The sequence below is a fragment of the Phocoena phocoena genome, chromosome 4 (genome assembly GCF_963924675.1).
Source record: "Phocoena phocoena chromosome 4, mPhoPho1.1, whole genome shotgun sequence".
Taxonomy (NCBI): Eukaryota; Metazoa; Chordata; class Mammalia; order Artiodactyla; family Phocoenidae; genus Phocoena; species Phocoena phocoena.
In genome coordinates this window covers 13216068-13232892 of record NC_089222.1, presented here as the reverse complement: position 1 = coordinate 13232892, position 16825 = coordinate 13216068, and the positions used below count along the sequence as shown (strand labels likewise).

At 38.5% G+C, this 16825-nt stretch overlaps 1 protein-coding gene across 1 annotated transcript in view; it reads left to right on the top strand.

Annotated features, from left to right (window-relative positions):
* Nucleotides 1-16825, top strand: part of PIK3R4 (phosphoinositide-3-kinase regulatory subunit 4) — a 72307-nt gene that overhangs the window by 43294 nt on the left and 12188 nt on the right. Inside the window, exon 12 of the mRNA XM_065876274.1 lies at nucleotides 822-987. Within this exon, the coding sequence (XP_065732346.1) occupies nucleotides 822-987 (166 nt within the window). The remainder of the gene's footprint in view (nucleotides 1-821; nucleotides 988-16825) is intronic.

Here is a 16825-nt window from a genome sequence, read left to right as displayed (position 1 = left end):
TATCAAATATTGAAGATTGTTTTATGCAAAGACCTATGCTAGGTATTGTGAATGATTCAGAATGAATAAGACATAGTTCTTTGGCCTCAGGGAATTTATAATTTATTAGAGGAAATTAATTATACACAAAAAGAATATACATAAACAGAAGTGTATAGATGTCATAAAGAAATTACTAGAAGATCCTTGGGCATTCTGAGGCTGTAATTTATAGTACTGTTTATACCAACCTGTTGATATCACAGAATAAATGATTGCAGGTAGGGAAGAAATAAATCAACATTTGGGTGTTTACTGTGGCCCTGGGACAGTGTTAGACTCTTTATATCTCATTTACCAGTACAGTCATCCTTTGGGTTAAGTAATTTCCCCCTCATTTTACGTTTGAGTAAATTGAAGCTCACAGAGTTTAAATAAGTACCCCAAGGTCACACATGAGGGTGTGGTGGGTGTTCGAGGCTTTCAGGACTGGGCTGCCTCCCTAGTGCCTGATTTCTCTAGGTCAGGGTAGCCATTACCTCTTGCTATTAAACAAGTAGTTAGGGTTTTTCCGGGTAGCAGGTGACTATTGTGCCTTCTCAGACACTGGAGAAGGGCCCAGTGCAGTCTTTCTAAGGCTACGTGAACATGGGTGTCTTTCTCCATAGGCGATAGTATCTGTCATAGTCCAGTAGGGCACTCTGAATTGGCTAGCTGTTGGGACCCTTTGTTTAGTTCTTATGATTGTTCTCCTGTTGGCTGTTGGTGCTTGTAGCTGGGGGTGAAGGAAAGATTGTGTTTGTAAACTGCAACTTAAGACACACTCCTTTGCTTTTCCTTAGGGTGGCGGCCTAAGGGGCTACTAGTTGCACATCTTCATGAACACAAATCTGCTGTGAACCGCATTAGAGTCTCTGACGAACATTCACTTTTTGCCACATGTTCAAATGATGGCACAGTGAAAATTTGGAACAGTCAGAAGATGGAGGGGAAGACCACCACCACCAGGTAACCTATGCATAGGTGGAGAGTCCAACCATCCATCCATTCAGTCAGCAAGTATTTATTGAGTGCTCATTCCGTGACAGGTGCTATTTTAGATACCAGCGATACAGTAATGATAAATGGACACAAATACATGTTCTGTGGAGCTTTCCTTCTAGTGGGAGGTGACAGACAATAAACAGTGTAAATAAGTAAAACATATAGTGTATTAGATGGTAAAATACATTATGGAGAAAAATTTGGCAAAAAAAGAGAGAGAGAATGCGGTAGGTTGGGTAGAGTAGAGTTTAAAGAACTCATCTGCTGCCTCACGGAGAAGATGTCATTTAAGGAGAGACCTGACAAAGGTGAGATAAAATGCCATGTGGATGTCTTGGGGAAGAGCATTCTAGGCAGCAGACACAGGGGCTTCAGAGGTTCTGAGGCAGAAAGATGTTTGGCATGTTTGAGGAAGAGCAGAAAGGTCTGTGTGAGTGGGAAAGAGGGTCAGAGGGCCCGAATTATACAGAGCCTTGCAGGCTATTGTGAAGGACTTGGACTTTGACTTTGAGTGAGATGGGAGCCTTTGGACGGTCCCGAGCGGTGGAGAGACATGATCTGAATTAAACTTCCACAGAATTACCCTGGCTCTTGTGTTGAGAATAGACTGAAGAGGTGCAGGGCAGAAGTATTAGGAGGCTTTTTCTGTAATGGAGCGAGAGGGGGATGTAGTGGGAAATGATCAAATTCTGGGTATGTTTTGATGGTGGAGCCATCAAGATTTGCTGAATGGGTTAGAGGGAGTATGAGCATATGGGAAGAGTCAGAAAATGATGGAGTGTCCAGCTGTAAGGACAACACATATTGTAACATGACCCACTGGAGTAGTCAAGAGAGAAGTAATTATTGAAATCTTTAAGACTCTTCAAATATGCATGATGTGATTATGATAAGTGGGATTATAAGAATTATTTTAGGTTTGTACAACTTTATAGTTATCTCCCTACTTGATATTCATATTTGTTCTGTGCCTAGTTTGGTCTGGGTCTGAAAAGAAAGCTACTAGAAATCAAAATTGAATCTTATGTACATGAAAAGATGTGGGGAACCTTTGGTGCTTTTCTCCTTATCAGTTCATTGACCCAGAGTTAACTACAAAATGGTCAAACAACAAAATATCTTTGATAAACTAAAATAATTCAAAAGTTTACTCCTTATCAACCTGATATGATTTTGTTCTGTTTATTTTTTAAAAAGAGCTCTATATTTTTACAACATGCTTAATTCTTTTTCATGTTCATTCTGTCTTGGCATTGCATTGGTAAGAACATAAATCGAAAACCAGTAAAAGAATCCTGGCTCCATGTAGCAATTTTTTGTCCTTATTTTATTGTGAAATTTTCAAACCTCAAGTAAAGTTGGGTTTTGCAGTGAACAAGCATATGCTTGCTGCTAGATTCTAAATAATTAATAATTTTACTGTATTTGCTATGTCATATAATTATCCATCCTCTTATCAATTCATCTTTCAAAAATGTGTTTCAAAGTGAGTTGTAGACATGAGGAGACTTCCCCTAAAAACTTCAGCATGCATATTGTTAATATTTGTTTATATTTCTCCTTTTCTTTTTTGGTATAAAATTCATACTCTGTGAAGTACACAGATCTTAAACGTTCCATGAGTTCCAGCAAATACACACACTTGTGCAGCTTAAACCACACTCAAGATACAGATGTAACCAGGATGAACCCTCATGTTCCTTTGCATGAAATCCCTGCCTCTTCCCTGCCTACAACCATTCTTTTGATTTTCCCCCACCGTTATTAGCATTTTGATTAATATTTTAAAAACCTCTTCTGATAATTATTTTCCAAATGGTTCTTTGTTACTATCATCGTTAGTTGCATTCATTATTGCTTTTATTAGGAGGGTGAGTTTAATTGACTTGAGTAAACTTAACTTTGCAAAAACCTCTCTTGTTAATTCCAAATGATCTTTATCACAGAGCCATGCCTTCTGTATCCCAGTGTCATATTTTAGGCAGTGGTATACCAGAAAATGCGGCAATTTAGCTGACAGTAACTGTAGTCTTTGGGAAGTTTGTATGATGATTAGGAGATTGGGTTCCCTCTGGCCACAGCTGCTCTCTTGCTTTGCTGTAATACCTGCTCTCTTGTTTGTGGACTGCAGTAGACCTTGGCTTGGAGGTGCTTCATTCTAGGTCCAGGGAGGGGAGGAGGGGAAGGGAATAGAAAGTGTTGCCTTCATCACATGCCTTTGTGAACTGATGAGGGAGAAGGAGGCCATTATTATTGCTAGAACCATGTGGGGAGCAGCTGGTGGCTGGGAAAGAGCAGCAAAAGTGATATTATATTTTCTTAGGAAATCTACTAGTACATTCTGACTGCTGAGGCTTTTCCCTTATGCATTATGTTGGCTGACCACCCAGTTTCCAATTCTTACTTTCTCATTGAATTTGGATTCGTGATTTAGGCCATCTGGATCTTGGCTCTGCCATTTTCCTCTTTCTTATTTGACTTAAACTTTTAGTTTGTCCCCTGGGGACTAATTCTTGAAAAATTGCTGTTTTTCTACACTTTTACATAGATATTTTTCAATTTAATCCTTTGTAGTATTCTAAACTGTCTTTTCCATATACACTTTTTGTGCAGCCCCATTTTTGGCTCATTTAGCTTCTCAGTTCTAGGGAAGATTGATGTATTTGGTACTTGCTGAATTTGATGGTAAAACATCTAAGTGGAGTTTTGTCCCAATGAAGAGTTGAAACAATATGAAGCATCTGCAAGAAAGTTATCAGTATTAAGATTACATATTTTAGAGTCATAGATAGTGTTGGAAGCTGAAATTTTTGAGTGCTATCACTACCCTGAACTAAAGGGCTATAAAGACCTGAGGAGGCCTGAGGCCTGAATTTTACAAAATTGAATTTTGGGGACAGGAAGCGAGTAGTCAGAAAAGAAGGGAGAAGAAGCCATTTAAGTTATGTCATACTGCAACAGAAGAGAGGGTTTAAGAAAGGGACTTATAAACAGCTCTCAAATGCAGTAAAAAAACCAAGTGGCATGAAAGCCTAGTAAAGCATTTGGGTGTTCTCACACAGTGCCCTTTGGTGAAGTATAGTTCATACATCCATAATCCCTGGAGGGCTTTTGGACATTATATATTACAAGCCTTTATGATGTACATATCCTAAGGAGATACTAAGAATAAACTCAGAGATTTAGTTTTAAGGCTGTTCAGATTGGCTTTCTTTTTAATTGTAAAAAACTGGAAGCAAACCAAAAGTTCAACAGTAGGGGGTGAAAATGGATAAATAAGTGATTGTTGTGGAAATACATTTTTTGATATGGAATATATTGATACAGTGTGTGGAAATATGGGTTTGAGAAGTAGGTTTAAGAACCCAGGTAGGGTTTCTGTTTTTAGAATGACGGAGTAAGGACTTTAAAAAATCTGTTCCTCTATAAAAACAGTGAGAACACTGGCAAAAACTGTCAAAATCAACTTTTTCAGAATTCTAGAAATAAAAAGTCCTACATCAATCTGAAAATTGTTATTCAAGAAAAACAGCTGACTCTCAGAACAGTGAGCCATGTATGTGGTCTCCAGTTTCATCCCCCACTACCAAGCTCTGTGATGGCTTTGAAGACTAACAGTCCCACAACTACAGTAACTATGAAAACCAACAGCTAAGTAGCCACTGGTAGGGTTGTAATGGCTTTGGAACTCCCCCAAAGCCCCATCTCCAGAGAATTGTCACTATTTGACCAGCTTGCTGAAAAGCTCCATAATCAGGGCCTATCTTTATTTGACCTGACTATTGCTTTGTTCTTTGAGAAAAACTCTACCCATAGGGCATTTGTTGAAATTATTGGTGGTATTTGTTTAACATTGCAGCTCCCTGAGGTGGCATTCCCAGTTGTAGCTCATAAGAGGCTGACAAAAAACTTTAAAGGAAGAGTGAGATATCAATAGGGGCCTTTTGAAAAGTTTGGATGTATTCATGGATATCTGTAAGACCACATGCACTTGCACAGTTGTGCACAAGCCCAAGAAAGAACTGAGGAGACCCCAGGTTCTCACCTCTGGCTGACCTTGAGACTCTGTGCAAGCAGGAAATGAAGGATAAGGCCAAATTGTAAACTGCTTTGCTGAAGGTGTGCCACAGCGAGCACAGAGAGCCTCAACAAAGGCTGGAGCCCTTATCAGTTCATGAGATGTAAGGAAATGTCATTAGCTGACCACTAATCTAACTGAACAAAGAGTTCAGTGGCCACACATGAGAGAGAATACAGACTTTGTAGAATTAGTCCAGGCAAATCATTAAACAAACAGCAACGACATTGGTATATTATTTCTGAAGTTGATTCATATCAATTAGAATGTCCAGTTATGGACAAAAATTGCAGGTCAAGCAAAGAAATCAGAAAGTGTGTCCTATACACAGGAAAAAATGCAGGTAATAGAAACAGTACCTCACTGATCCCAGACATTGGACTTACTAGACAATGACCTTAAATTAGTGACTAAAAATATGTTCAAAGAATTAGAAGAAACCATGTCTAAAGGGTTGAAAGGAAAGTATGGAAAAATGTCTCAACAAATAGATAATGTCAAAGGGATAGAAATGATAAGCAGAAATCCTGGAGTTGAAAAGTATAACTGAAATGAAAAATTTAGGGCTGAACAGCAGATTTCAACTGGCAAGAGAATAAACCAGGGACTTGACGATAGATCAGTTTGACATCCATTCAGAGGTATGAAAACTAAAAAAGAATAAAGAAAACTGAACAGAGCCTCAGAGACCTGTGGAACCAACATACACATGATAGGAGTCCCAGAAGGCAAGGAGAGAGAAAAAGGAGCAGAAAGAATATTTGAAGAAGAAGTGTTTGAAACTCCCCCAGATTTGACAAAAAACATTAATCTGCACATCTGAGAAGCCCAACAAACTCCAAGTAGGATAAAGATCAAAGAGAGCCATACTAGAGACATTATAGGCAAATTGATGAAAGACACAGAGAAAATTTTGAAGCAGCAGAGAAATGTGACTCATCTCGTACAAGGGATCTTCAGTAAGATTAACAGCTGACATTTCATCAGAAAATGATGGAGCCTGGAAGTCAGTGGGATGATGTATTCAGAGTCTTGAAAGAAAAAGAGTGTCAATCAATAATTCTATATCTAGCAGAATTGTCTTTCAGAAACAAAGGAGAAATTAAGACATTCCAAGTTAAATAAAAATAGGGAATTTATTGTTAGCAGATTTTCCCTAAAAGAAATACTAAAAAGAGTCTGTTGTGCTGAAAGGAAAGGACATGAGACTAACCTGAACCACATGATGAAATAAAGAGCATGGGGTAAAGGTAGATTCATGAGTGAATATAAGACAGTACAAATTATTGTTTTCTGTAACTCTTTTTACCTGCTGTCTGATTTGAGAGAAGACTATATAAAGAAATAATTATAAAACTGTATTGATGGGCTTATAATATATAAAGGTGTAATTTGTATGACGTTAATAGTACACACAGGGGAGGAGGGAACAGATATATTGGAGCAAAGTTGGTATTAATCTGATTGTTTTTAGACGTTAATTGTATTTCCCAGGGAAACCACTGAAAGAAACACTTAAAAACATTTAGTAAAACACAAAAACACATAGTAAAAGAAACTAGGGAATTAAAATGGTGTACTAGAAAATATCTTTTTAACACAAAAGAAGGCAGCAGTAGTGGAATAGAAGAGCAACAACCAAAAAAAAAACCCAGAAAAAACCCATGTAAGACACAGAGAAAACAAATAGCAAAATGTCACACATAAGTCCTACCTTATTGGTAATTCCATTAAATGTAGTCAAAAAGCAGAGTTGGCAGAAAGTATGACAAAATATGATATGACTGTGTTGTCCAAAGAGACATCACTTTAGATTCAAAGACACAGTGTGAGAGTAAAAGGACTGAAGAAAAAGATACTTCATGCAGACAGTTCCTAAAAGAGAGCTGGAGCGGCTATGCTAATATCAGACAGAATAAATTTTAACACAAAAATTGATACTAGAGACAGACAAGGACATTTTATAATGACAAAAGCGGTAGCGCGTCAGGGAAACAGCAATTACAAACAAATGCCACTAACAGCAGAGCCCCCGAATGGAGAAAAAACTGACAGAATTGAAGGGGAAAATAGACAATTCAACAGTAATAGTTGGAGACTTCAGTACTCTGCTTTCATTGTAGATGGATCAACAAGGCAGTAGAAGACTTGAACAACACTGCAGACCCACCAGCTCTAACATACAACTATAGAACGCTCTACCCAGCTACAGCAGAATACACATTCTTCTCAGGGGCACATGGAACAATTCCAGGTTAAATCATATCTAGGGCAGAAAACAAGCTTCAATAAATTTAAAGGCACTGAGCCATATCAACATATATGTTCGTTAACCACAGTGGAATGAAACTAGGTATCAGTAACAGAAAGCAGTTTGGAAAATTCACAGGTATGTGGAGATTAAGCAACACATGGCAAAATAAGCAGTAGTTCAAAGGGAAACTAGAGAATATTTTGAGATGATTGAAAATGAAAACACAGCATACCAAAACATAGGGATGCAGTCAAAGGAGTGTTCAAAGAGAAATTTATATCTGTACACATCTGTATTTAAAGAGAAGAAAGATCATAAATCAGTAACTTAGCCTTAACCTTAAAAATCTAGGAAAAAAAGAGAAAGTAAACCCAAAGCAAGTAGAAGGAAGGAAATCATAAAGACTAAAGAGGAAACAAATGAAATAGGGAATAGAAAATAAAGGTGAAAAACCAACAAAAGCAAAAGTCAGTTCTTTGGGAAGATCAAAATTGGCAAAGCTTTTCTACAATAACCAATTAAAAAAAGGGAGAGGACTCAAATTATTAAAATTGGGAATGGAAGAGGAGTTGTTACTGTTGAGTACGCTACTATGGAGTACCGAGGAATACTACGAACAGCTGTATACCAACAAATTAAATGACCTAGATGAAATGGGCAGATTAGATTCCTAGAGAGATACAACCTGTCAAAAGTGAATCAAGAACAAATAGAAAATCTGGATAGACCTAAAACAAAAGGTTAAATTAGTAAGTAAAAGAAAAACTTCCCACAAAGAAAAACCCAGGCTGAGATGGCTTCATGGTGAATTCTACCAAATGCTTCATGAATTAACACCCATCCTTCAAAAACTTTTACAAAAAATAGATGAGGGAACATTTCCTAACTCATTCTATAAGGCCAGTGTTATCCTGATACCACAACCAGATAAATACATCACAAGAAAACAGCAGACCAAGACCCATAGTTAATATGGGCATTAAAATCCTCAACAAAATACTAGTAAACTGAATTCAACATAATAAAGGATTATATACCATGACCAAGTGCAGTTTATCCCAAGAATGCAAACCCTTTTCAATATATGAAAATCAATCCATGAATATATCATATTAATAAAGGATGAAGACCACATATGATCTCAAAAGACTCTCATAAAACATTTGATAAAAATCTAGCACCCTTTTATGAGTAAAAACAATTTAACAAACTATTATAGACAACTACTGATAAGGACATCTATGAAAAGCCCACTAACTTCATACTTGATGGTGAAAGACTGAAAGCTTTCCCCTAAGGTGAGCCAGATAAGAATGTCCACTCTCACTGCTTTCATTCAGCATTGTACTGGAGGTTCTCCGTGGGGTAGTTAGATAAGGGAAAGAAATATAAGGCATGCAGATTGGAAAGGAAGAAGTAAAACTATTAGCTGACAGTATGATCCTGTATATAGACTGTCTTAAGCAATAAAAAGAAAATAATGGAGGGACCTTCAAGATGGTGGAGGAGTAAGACGTGGAGATCACCTTCCTCCCCACAAATACATCAAAGATACATCTACATGTGGAACAACTTCTACAGAACACCTACTGAATGCTGGTAGAAGACCTCAGACTTACCAAAAGGCAACAAAATCCCCATGTACCTGCATAGGGCAAAAGAAAAAACAGGACAAAAGAATAGAGTCGGGACCTGTGCCACTGGGAGGGAGCTGTGAAGGAGGAAAAGTTGCCACACACTAGGAAGCCCCTTCACTGGTGGAGATGGGGGCTGGGCAGGGGTGGGGGGAAGCTTCTTAGCTATGGAGGAGAGCACAGCAATAGGGGTGCAGACGTCAAAGCGGAGAGATTCCCACACAGAGGATTGGTGCCGACCAGCACTCACCAGCCTGAGAGGCTTGTCTGCTCACCTGCAGGGCCGGGTGGGGCTGGGAGCTGAGGCTCCGGCTTTGGAGATCAGATACCAGGGAGAGGACTGGGGTTGGCTGCGTGAAGACAGCCTGGAGGGGGCTTGTGTGCCACAGCTAGCCAGGAGGGAGTCCGGGAAAAAGTCTAGACCTGCCTAAGAGGTAAGAGACCATTGTTTCGGGGTGCGGGAGGAGAGGGGATTCCTTCCCTGTTGGCCCACAGAAGGCAGAGAGCACCGCTTAAATGAGCTCCAGAGATGGGTGCGAGCTGTAGATATCAGCTCGGACCACAGAGCTGGGCATGAAATGCTAATGCTGCTGCTGCAGCCACCAAGAATCCTGTGTGCAAGCACAGGTCACTATCCACACCCTCCGGGGAGCCTGTGCAGCACGCCACTGCCAGGGTTCCGTGATCCGGGGACAACTTCCCCGGGAGAACACATGGTGTGCCTCAGGCTGGTGCAACGTCATGCTGGTCTCTGTTGCCACAGGCTCGCCCCGCATTCCAATTATAACTACTGTACCCCTCCCTCCCTCTGGCCTGAATGAGCAAGTGTCCCCTAATCAGCCACTGATTTAATCTTCTCTCTGAGTGGGAACACATGCCTGAGGGCGACCTACACACAGAGCTGGGGCCAAAACCAAAACTGAACCCCAGGAGCTGTGCAAACAAAGAAGAGAAAGGGAAATTTCTCCGTGAAGCCTCAGGAGCAGCGGATTAAATGCCCACAATCAACTTGATGTACCCTGCATCCATGGAATACCTGAATAGACAACAAATCATCCCCAAATTGGTGGACTTTGTGAGCAACTGTAGGCTTGGGGTTTGCTATCTGTGAGTGATGTGTTTCTGATTCTTAGTTTAGTCTTTAGCGCTTGTTATCATGGGTGGATTTGGTTATTGGTTTGGTTGCTCTATTTTTTGTATTTTTAAAATATAATTTTAATAATTTTTTTAATTTATTACTTTAAAATTTTCTTCCTTTTTTCCTCCCTTTTCTTCTAAGCCATGTGGCTGACAGTGTTTTGGTGCTACAGCCTGGTGTCAGGCCTTAGCCTCTGAGGTGGGAGAGCTGAGTTCAGGACATTGGACCACCACACACCTCCCGGCCCCATGTAATATCAATCAGCGAGAGCTCTCCCAGAGATCTCCATCTCAATGCTAAGACCCAGCTCCGCCCAGTGGCCAGCAAGCTCCAGTGCTGGATGCCCCATGTCAAACAACTAGTAAGACAGGAACACAACTCCACCCAGCAGAGAGGCTGCCTAAAATCATACTAAGTTCACAGACACCTCAAAACACACCACTGGATGCAGCCCTGCCCACCAGAAAGACAAGATCCAGCCCCATCCACCAGAACACAGGCACCAGTCCCCTCCACCAGGAGGCCTACACAAGCCACTGAACCAACCTCACCCACTGGGGGCAGACACCAAAAACAACAGGAGCCTGCAGCCTGCGAAAAGGTAACCACAAACACAGTAAGTTAGACAAAATGAGAAGACAGACAAATATGCAGCAGATGAAGGAGCAAGGTAAAAACCCACCAGACCAAACAAATGAAAACGAAACAGGCAGTCTACCTGACAAAGAATTCAGAGTAATGATAGTAAAGATGATCCAAAATCTTGGAAATAGAATGGAGAAAATAAAAAAAACGTTTAACAAGGACCTAGAAGAACTAAAGAGCAAACAAACAATGATGAACAACACAGTACGTGAAATTAAAAATTCTCTAGAAGGACTCAATAGCAGAATAACTAAGGCAGAAGAATGCATTAGTGACCTGGAAGATAAAAGAGTGGAAATAACTACTGAAAAAAAAGAATGAAAATAAATGAGGACAGTCTCAGAGACCTCTGGGACAACATTAAATGCACCAACATTCAAATACTAGGGGTCCCAGAAGAAGAAGAGGTAAAGAAAGAGACTGAGAACATATTTGAAGAAACTATAGTTGCAAACTTCCCTAACATGGGAAAGGAAATAATCAAGTCCAGGAAGAACAGAGAGTCCCATACTTCCCCTTGGATAAATCCAAGGAGAAACATGCCAAGACATATTAATCAAACTATCAAAAATTAAATACAAAGAAAAAATATTAAAAGCAGCAAGGGAAAAGCAACAAATAACATACAAGGGGGAATCCCCGTAAAGTTAATAGCTGATCTGTCAGTCGAAACTCTGCAAGCCAGAAGGGCAGGACATATTTAAAATGATGAAAGGGAAAAAGCTACAACCAGGATTACCCAGCAAGGATCTCATTTAGATTCGTTGGAGAAATTAAAAGCTTTACAGACAAGCAAACGTTAAGAGAATATAGCACCACCAAACCAGCTTTACAGCAAATGTTAAAGGAAGTTCTCTAGGCAGGAAACACAAGAGAAGGAAAAGACCTACAAAAAGAAACCCAGAACAATTATGAAAATGGTAATAGGAACATACATATCGATAATTACCTTAAATATAAATGGATTAAATGCTCCAACCAAAAGACATAGACTGGCTGAATGGATACAAAAACACGACCTATATATATGCTGTCTGCAAGAGACCCACTTCAGACCTATGAACACATACAGACTGAAAGTGAGGGGATTGAAAAAGATATTGCATGCAAATGGAATTCAAAAGGAAGCTGGAGTAGCAATTCTCATATCAGACAAAACAGACTTTAAAATAAAGACTATTACAAAACACAAAGAGGACACTACATAATGATCAAGGGATCAATCCAAGAAGAATATATAACAATTGTAAATATTTATGCATGTAACATAGGAGCACCTCAATACATAAGGCAAATGCTAACAGCCATAAAAGGGGAAATAAATAGTAACACAATCATAGTAGTGGACTTTAACACCCCACTTTTACCAATGGACAGATCATCCAAAGTGAAAATAAATAAGGAAACACAAGCTTTAAATGATACATTAAACAAGGTGGACTCAGTTGATATTTATAGGACATTCCATCGAAAAACAACAGAATACACTTTCTTCTCAAGTGCTTATGGAACATTCTCCAGGATAGATCATATACTGGGTCACAAATCAAGCCTTGGTAAATTTAAGAAAATTGAAATCATATCAAGTACCTTGTCTGACCACAATGCTATGAGACTAGATATCAGTTACAGGAAAAAATTGTAAAAAATACAAACACATAGAGGCTAAAAAATACACTACTAAATAACCAAGAGATCACTGAAGAACTCAAAGAGGAAATCAAAAAACACCTAGAAACAAATTACAATGAAAACACGACCACCCAAAAACCTATGGGATGCAGCAAAAGCAGTTCTAAGAGAGACGTTTATAGCAATACAATCCTACCTCAAGAAACAAGAAACATCTCAAATAAACAACCTAACCTTACACCTAAAGAAACTAGAGAAAGAAGAACAAAAAACCCCCAAAGTTAGCAGAAGGAAAGAAATCATAAAGATCAGTTCAGAAATAAATGAAAAAGAAATGAAGGAAACAGTAACAAAGATCAGTAAAACTAAACGCTGGTTCTTTGAGAAGATAAACAAAATTGATACACCATTAGCCAGACTCATCAAGAAAAAGAAGGGAGAGGACTCAAATCAACAGAATTAGAAACGAAAAAGGAGAAGTAACAGCTGACACTGGAGAAATACAAAGGGGTATGAGAGATTACTATAAGTAACTATATGCCAATAAAATGGATAACCTGGAAGAAATAGACAAATTCTTAGAAAAGCACAACCTTCCGAGAATGAACCAGAAAGAAATAAAAAATATCAACAGACCAGTCACAAGCACTGAAATTGAGACTGTGATTAAAAATCTTCCAACAAATAAAAGCCCAGGACCAGATGACTTCACAGGCGAATTCTGTGAAACATTTAAAGAAGAGTTAACACCTATCCTTCTCAAACTCTTCCAAAATATAGCAGAGGGAGGAGCACTCCCAAACTCATTCTAGGAGGCCACCATCACCCTGATACCAAAACCAGACAAAGATGCCACCAAAAAAGAAAACTACAGGCCAATATCACTGATGAACATGGACGCAAAAATCCTCAGCAAAATACTGGCAAACAGAATCCAACAGCACATTAAAAGGATCATACGCCATGATCAGGTCTGGTTTATCATCCCAGGAATATAAGGATTCTTCAATATATAAAAATCAATCAATGTGATAAACTATATTAACAAATTGAATGAGCAAAACTATATGATAATCGCAGTAGGTGAAGAAAAAGCGTTTGACAAAATTCAACACCCATTTATGATAAAAATTCTCCAGAAAGTAGGCATAAAGGGAACGTACCTCAACATAATAAAGGCCGTATATGACAAACCCACAGCCAACATTGTTCTCAATGGTGAAAAACTGAAACCATTTCCTCTAATATCAGGACCAAGACAAGGTTGCCCTCTCTCACCACTATTATTCAACGTAGTTTTGGAAGTTTTAGCCACAGAAATCAGAGAAGAAAAAGAAATAAAAGTCCAAATTGGAATAGAAGAAGTAAAACTGTGTTTGCAGATGACATGATACTATACATAGAGACTCCTAAAGATGCCACCAGAAAACTACTATAGCTAATCAATGAATTTGGTAAAGTAGCAGGATACAAAGTTAATGCACAGAAATCTCTTGCATTCCTATACACTAATGATGAAAAATCTGAAAGAGAAATTAAGGAAACACTCCCATTTACCATTGCAACAAAAAGAATAAAATACCTGGGAATAAACCTACCTAAGGAGACAAAGAGACCTGTATGCAGAAAAAATAGACACTGATGAAAGAAATTAAAGACGATATAAACAGATGGAGAGATATACCATGTTCTTGGATTGGAAGAATCAACATTGTGAAAATGACTCTACTACCCAAAGCAATCTACAGATTCAGTGCAATCCCTATCAAAGTACCAATGACATTTTTCACAGAACTAGAACAAGAAATTTCACAATTTGTATGGAAACACAAAGGACGCCGAATAGTCAAAGCAGTCTTGAGAAAGATAAATGGAGCTGGAGGAATCAGGCTGCTTGACTTCAGACTATAGTACAAAGCCAAAGTAATCAAGGCAACATGGTACTGTACAAAATAGAATTGTAGATCAATGGAAGAGGATAGAAAGCCCAGAGATAAACCCATGCAAGAATGGGTTTATCTTTGATAAAGGAGGCAAGAATGTACAGTCAAGAAAAGACAGCCTCTTCAATAAGTTGTGCTGGGAAAACTGGACAGCTACATGTAAAAGAATGAAGTTAGAACGCTCCCTAACATCATATAGAAGAAAACTCAAAATGGATTAAAGATCTAAATGTAAGGCCAGACACTATCAGACTCTTAGAGGAAAACATAGGCAGAACACCCTATGACATAAATCACAGCAAGATCCTTTCTGACCCACCTAGAGAAATGGAAATAAAAACAAAAATAAACAAATGGGACCTAATGAAAGTTAAAAGCTTTCGCACAGCAAAGAAAACCATAAAGAAGATGAAAAGACAGCCCTGAGAATGGGAGAAAATATTTGCAAATGAAGCAACTGACAAAGGATTAATCTCCAAGATGTACAAGCAGCTCATGCAGCTCAATATCAAAAAAACGAATAACCCAATCCAAAAATGGGCAGAAGACCTAAATAGACATTTCTCCAAAGAAGATATACAGATTGCCAGCAAACACATGAAAGGATGCTCAGCATCACTAATCATTAGAGAAATGAAAATCAAAACTACAGTGAGGTATTACCTCACACCAGTCAAAATGGCCATCATGAAAAAGATCTGCAAACAATAAATGCTGGAGAGAGTGTGGAGAAAAGGGAACCATATTGCACTGTTGGTGGGAATGCAAATTGATATAGCCACTATGGAGAACAGTATGGAGGTTCCTTAAAAAACTAAAAGTAGAATTACCATATGACCCAGCAATGCCTCTACTGGGCATATACCCTGAGAAAACCATAATCCAAAACCACAGTGTTCGTTGCAGCACTATTTACAATAGACAGGACGTGGAAGCAACCTAAGTGTCCACCAATGGATGGATAAAGAAGATGTGGCACATATATACAGCGGAATATTACTCAGCCATAAAAAGAAATGAAATTGTGGTATCTGTAGTGAGGTGGATAGACCTAGAGTCTGTCATACAGAGTGAAGTAAGTCAGAAAGAGAAAAACACCGTATGCTAACACATATATATGAAATCTAAAAAAAAAAAAAAAATTCTGACGAACCTAGGGTCAGGACAGGAATAAAGACACTGATGTGGAGAATGGTCTTGAGGACATGGAGAGGGTGAAGGGTAAGCTGGGACGAAATGAGAGAATAGCATTGACATATACACTACCAAATGTAAAATAGATAGCTAGTGGGAAGCAGCTGCATAGCACAGGGAAATGAGCTCCGTGCTTTGTGACCACCTACAGGGGTGGGATATGGAGGGTGGGAGGGAGACACAAGAGGGAGAGGATATGGGCACATGTATACATATAGCTGATTCACTTTGTTATACAGCAGAAGCTAACACAACATTGTAAAGCAATTACACTCCAATAAAGATGTTAAAAAAAAGAAAAACCTATTTGAACTAACATGAGTTCCACAAAGTTGCAGAATAGAAGATTATGTTGTATTTATGTGTACAAAACTTAGTTGGATTTCTGTTTGCTAACAGTGAACAATCCAAAGATGAAATAAAGGAAACAAGTCCATTTACTCTAGCATCAGAAAGAATAAAGTACTGAGGAATCAATCTAACAAAATAGCATAAGACTTGAATAGTGAAAGCTGCAAAACATCATTGAAAGAAATGATTTATAAAAAAAAGAAATTATAGAAGACCTAAATAAGTGGAAAGACATCCCAGTTGATCTTCAGATTCTATGAAATCTGTATGAAATTTCCAGCTGCCTCTTTCTGCAGAAATTGACATTCTGATCCTACAGTTCATAAAGAAATGCAAAGGACTTAAATAGCCAAAACAGTCTTAAAATTTAGGAAAGAACAAAGTTTGAGAACTCACACTTCCCAGATTTGCTACAAAGCTACAGCAGTCAGGACACTGTATTACTGGCATAAGGATAAATATATTAATCAGTGGGCTAGAACTGACATGCAGAAGTACATTTATGGTCACTGTTTTCTGAGAAGGGTGCCAGGACAGTTGAATGGGGGATAGAATAACCTGAAAAGATGGTGCAGGGATTACTGGGCAGCCACATGCAGAAGAATGAGTTTGCAGAGAAGTTTTCAAAATGGATCATAGACCTAAATGTAAGAGCTAAACTATAAAACTGAAGAAAACATAAGCATGTAGTTCTTCGTGACCTTGGATTAGGCAGGAGTTTCTGAAATATACCATCAAAAAGCACAAGCGACAAAAAATAGATGTGACTGCATCAAAAATAAACATTTGTGCTTCAAAGGACACTGTCAAGAAAGCGAAAGGAAAACCCACAGAATGAGATAAATATTTTAAAATCATATGTTTAAGTACCCTGAGTATATAAAGAACTCTTAACAATAAAAAAAAAATTGAAAAGCAGAGGATTCAGATAGT